Here is a 4,548-nt window from a genome sequence, read left to right on the forward strand (position 1 = left end):
CAGGTTGAACGATAAAAGATGGACTCAGATTTAAATATAGATTTCGGATTATAGATTGTCTCAGTTTAATAAACAAGGGTGGGTGTCGAAATAACCCATGGTTGTATAAAGGATCGCCCAAAAGAAGCATGAGGAAGATTAATATTTCTGATTTAAGGATATGTGTTTGACAGTCATGTGTGAGCTAACAATTGATTCTCTGCACGGCAAAGTTGAGCACGAAAATAATGACTGGCAGATAAGCCATGGTGAGATTTGTTTAGGTACATTAGAAGAATATGAACCTATTGTTATCTTTAACATTGTATAACGCGTTAAGCTTAAGAACAGTGCACCTTCTGTTTCCATCGGATTATTGTTAAAGAATGCTTGTTAAAAGAGCTTATTGACTGCACATCTTTGTATTTGACAATATATCAGCATTAGAAATAGCCTGTTGGAGATGTCGAGGCTTGAGAAACACGGCACAATTAGTTCGTTCAATTTCTTATCACAACGACATTCTTTCTGTTATCAAGCTTTCTTCTTACATAATAATAACCCAAGCTTATTTGAATTTACAGTGCGACTAATAAACATTATCACAAGCATGAATTGGTACAGTTTCTATTAAAGAAAAAGTTAATCACAGAGAAATATCTATGCTAAAGCTTGAACCTCAACCATTGGCTTTACAAGAATTGCAGATACAATAACAACAGTGATATAAAGTCATTTGATAATCTAGTTTTTTTTTTTGTAGAGACAATAGTAATAATTAAAGAACACTCGCAGCGTTGTTTACAAAGATTGAATCGTCTGTACTCAGGTCTGCAAAGTCTATTGGTAGTAGAATTGCTGACGATTTATTGTATCGTGAGTATAAGAAAAAGCGAGCAAGCACTTGTAGCAGTTACTAAATTAATGTTTACCATCATATCATCATAATACTCTCCCTTTAACATGCGTTATTCTCTAAACCTTGACAAATTTCAAGCCATTCTTCTTCTCTAACCATTGGAATAGTTATGAAGATATCTTTTTCTCTCTCTCTTTCTTTGCATCATTGAGTAAACTTAAACAAGGACTTGTTGAATTATTTGATTTGACAAGTAAAAGTAGCAAGTATTAACTTAGACTAGAAGATAATCTTTTATTAAAAATAGATCTTAAGCAGGGCTTTTCTTATTCTTCCCCGCGGTACATTCACTGGATACTTTCTCATGCGTGTATTTATCTTTTTGTTGACAATTGTCTGTCATGGATACGAATGATATAAAGCCTAATTATGACAATGTTATTTCTTGTTTGTTTACTTATTAAATGACAGCAGTGATACATCATTTACAATTTATTGAATTGTTTGATTTGTTAAAGTATAGAAGATATTTCTTTTTCTACTTCTTCATGTCAATTAACTTGGATCAAGCGGATATTCACCATTATATCTCTAGAATTGCGCTAGCCAGAGCAATCAAAAGCATGGATGAAGGAGAAGAAGGGTTATGGAAAGCTAGTGTTATATTTAATCAACCTTTTGTGAAGAAATTATTAGCTTACCACCAAGCATCCATAAGGAAAAGTACAGGAAGCAAACCAAAAGATACAACATATATAAAAAAACAGTAAGAATAAATACATTTGTTCTCTCAGTCATAGGAATATTAATCTGTTTTGCTTCTTTCTATTAGATAAAGTATCTTTTCCTTCAAAAAGGCTCGATATTCGCCATCATTCTGTTGAGCTTAACCCCAAGGTCACGGTGGGAGAAGAGCACAGACAGGGTAGTTTAAAAAATAACAGTAATCCTTTGTATTCACCAGTTACTTACCATGGCCACTATTGTGATACACAGACATTACATCACAATAGATATCATTCTGCCAATCCAAGTTTAATGATCCATCACAAATTCCATTATCTTTATTATCAACATCAGCCCTTTCAGTAACAAATATCTAGTTTTCAGGATCATTTAATTTTCCATAAATAAAAGCAGGAGGAGGGAAAAATGAATTATGGGATCAATATGAGTGAATGCTCAGTTTATATTGCCATATTATCGCTTGCTTTGGTCTTTTTTATACTAAAATGCATGGCAATAGAAAGTAACATCTGATAAAGTTCATACATAAAGAAAGTAAAGGTGACTTTTCAAGAATTCTTTCATCACATTCAATTTTGTTCCACGACATTATTACCGCTTGTATTTCAAAACCCAGCTGATCCCATTTTCTTTTTCCTCCCTATATTTTATCCACAATGTCAGTTGATGAAAAGGACAAAATAAAACAACCAAAAGGAAAACCGTCGCGATGGCATACAAAAGGTTCTTTATTCTTTGGTTTTTCTCTTTATTGAACTAACCATTTGCATAATAGAATTTTACTTTTACTATGTATGTTTTTGCATTGTCGTTCCTTACATGTTTAAAGTCACATTTAACCTGAGTCAAAGTATGCTGTTTATGAAGACAATAAAGACAATACTGACACTAGTTTCATCCTACACGTAGATAATCACCCAAATTATCCATTATATGCACCATTATTATCAGAAGGATGGATACTAGGTCGTCAAGTAGACAATAGTGACGCACAGTATGCTCAGTTTAGAGACAATATACCCAAATTGATACCGCTTGTCATTGTTCATCTCTTATTCAGTCATCTGAACCGCCGACTTCTTCACTTTTCATCTATTCGATTTACTTTATTGCTGTCACTTGTATGTGTTATACTCTTACACGGTGCCAATGTGATCAAGATGATCAGCATCATCTCGACAAGTTTTCTTATTGGGCGATTCTGTAAAGGAACAGCATGGAACCCCTTCTTGACTTGGACCTTCAACTTGGGCATTCTATTTCTCAATGAATATTATGACGGATACAGATTCAAGGCAATCCTTGGACCATCCTATGAATGGCTAGATCAATTCGAAGGAGTCCAGGCTAGATGGCATATCCTATTCAAGTTTGCCATGCTACGATTGATTTCATTCAACATGGATTATTATTGGGCCTGTCGCAGTGTAGAAAACAAGGAGAACGTTGATCGCGGAGAGGCAATAACAGATAAAGAGCGCATTCAGTTACCATGGAATGTCGACACGGATTATAGCTACTTCAACCTTTTATCCTATGTTCTATATACACCTTTACTCCTATGTGGGCCCATCATCACATACAACGATTTTTTGTCTCAGGTAAATGCAACAAGTTTCTAATAGAGAGCAAAAAAAAAAAAAAAAAAATAACATAATAATAGTTTAAGGTCCCCTCTAAAAATATCGACAAACGTTATATACTTTTGTATGCAATTCGATTGGTCATTGTCATCTTTGTGATGGAACTCACACTTCACTTTTTATATGTCGTTGCTATCAGTAAAGCCAAGGCATGGAACGGCGATTCTCCTTTAGAATTGAGCATGATTGGTTATTTCAATCTAGTCATCATTTGGATGAAGCTACTCATTCCCTGGCGCTTCTTTCGTCTTTGGTCATTAGCGGATGGTATCTGGGTTGAAGAGAACATGGTACGATGCATGAGCAATAATTTTTCTGCACAGAGGTTTTGGAAAAGCTGGCACCGCACATATAATCGCTGGACGATTAGATATATTTATATTCCCTTGGGTGGTTCAAAGTACATTGCCTACAACATGTGGCTCGTATTTACCTTTGTTGCTCTCTGGCACGATATTGAACTCAAACTCTTGGCCTGGGGTTGGCTCATTAGTCTGTTCTTGTTGCCTGAAATTATTGCGTCCAAGCTGTTTAGTGAAAAAAAGGTAAAGGAAATCAAACGTTTACATGCATCTCACACTTTGTAGTATGGAGACAAGCCTTATTATCGCTTTGTCTGTGGACTGGGTGCTGTAGGAAATATTTTGATGATGATGATTGCTAACCTTGTCGGATTCTGTGTTGGTCTTGATGGTGTGACAGAAATGCTGACCAAGATCTTTGGTACTGCCCATGGTCTCTCATTTCTTCTTGTGGTCTCTGCTTGCTTATTTATCGCGGTCCAAATCATGTTTGAAATACGTGAATCTGAAAAAAGAAGAGGTGATCCCAAGTGGAAAATGTAATAAAGTGCGCCTTTTTTTCTTTCTTTCCATTGATGCAAGAAAATATACAAAAAGTCCCATTTTTATTATTTATGAATTATACTACTGATTCTGTTCCAATATACTTTCCAACAGTAATCATGTTCAAAAACTTGAATCCAGCAGCATCGCCCTTTAATCGGACGATACCATCTTGAGCATCAACACCGATTAGATTGCCTAGTTCGCCTCTATGCTCGCCTAGGATGATTCTTACATTCTCCTTCTTATTTGGTCTCATTGGCTCTATGCTATCAAAGGGTGTATCGATTTTTTCATTATTACTGTACAGGTTGACTACGCATCGTTTGCTGCTCATGTCTACAGACACTATGCCGCCCAATTGTCCCTTGGTAGCTGAGCCTTGATCTTTTGTAAACTTGACCTCAATGTCCTCTATCGGCCAGTCTTTCTCATTATCCACTAAAAGTATATATTAGTATTGATTATCTTTTTT

At 35.5% G+C, this 4,548-nt stretch overlaps 2 protein-coding genes across 2 annotated transcripts in view; one reads left to right on the top strand and one right to left on the bottom strand.

Annotated features, from left to right (window-relative positions):
- Window positions 1–2,241: 2,241 nt before the first annotated feature.
- Window positions 2,242–4,073, top strand: RHIMIDRAFT_240587 (MBOAT-domain-containing protein; the record flags this gene model as incomplete). The annotated part of the gene is made up of 5 exons (XM_023609415.1): window positions 2,242–2,308; window positions 2,361–2,435; window positions 2,495–3,186; window positions 3,249–3,773; window positions 3,816–4,073. 5 exons carry the CDS (start codon window positions 2,242–2,244, stop codon window positions 4,071–4,073), a joined length of 1,617 nt encoding a protein of 538 aa, XP_023463178.1.
- Window positions 4,074–4,149: 76 nt separating this feature from the next.
- The window catches only part of RHIMIDRAFT_285833 (transcription elongation factor Spt5), a gene marked incomplete at both ends in the record, with an annotated part of 3,385 nt that continues 2,986 nt past the window's right edge, over window positions 4,150–4,548 (bottom strand). Inside the window, one exon of the mRNA XM_023613317.1 lies at window positions 4,150–4,503. Coding sequence (XP_023463179.1) covers window positions 4,150–4,503 — 354 coding nt within the window. The remainder of the gene's footprint in view (window positions 4,504–4,548) is intronic.

Source organism: Rhizopus microsporus (genome assembly GCF_002708625.1).
Source record: "Rhizopus microsporus ATCC 52813 unplaced genomic scaffold scaffold_17, whole genome shotgun sequence".
In the NCBI taxonomy this organism is placed as follows: domain Eukaryota; kingdom Fungi; phylum Mucoromycota; class Mucoromycetes; order Mucorales; family Rhizopodaceae; genus Rhizopus; species Rhizopus microsporus.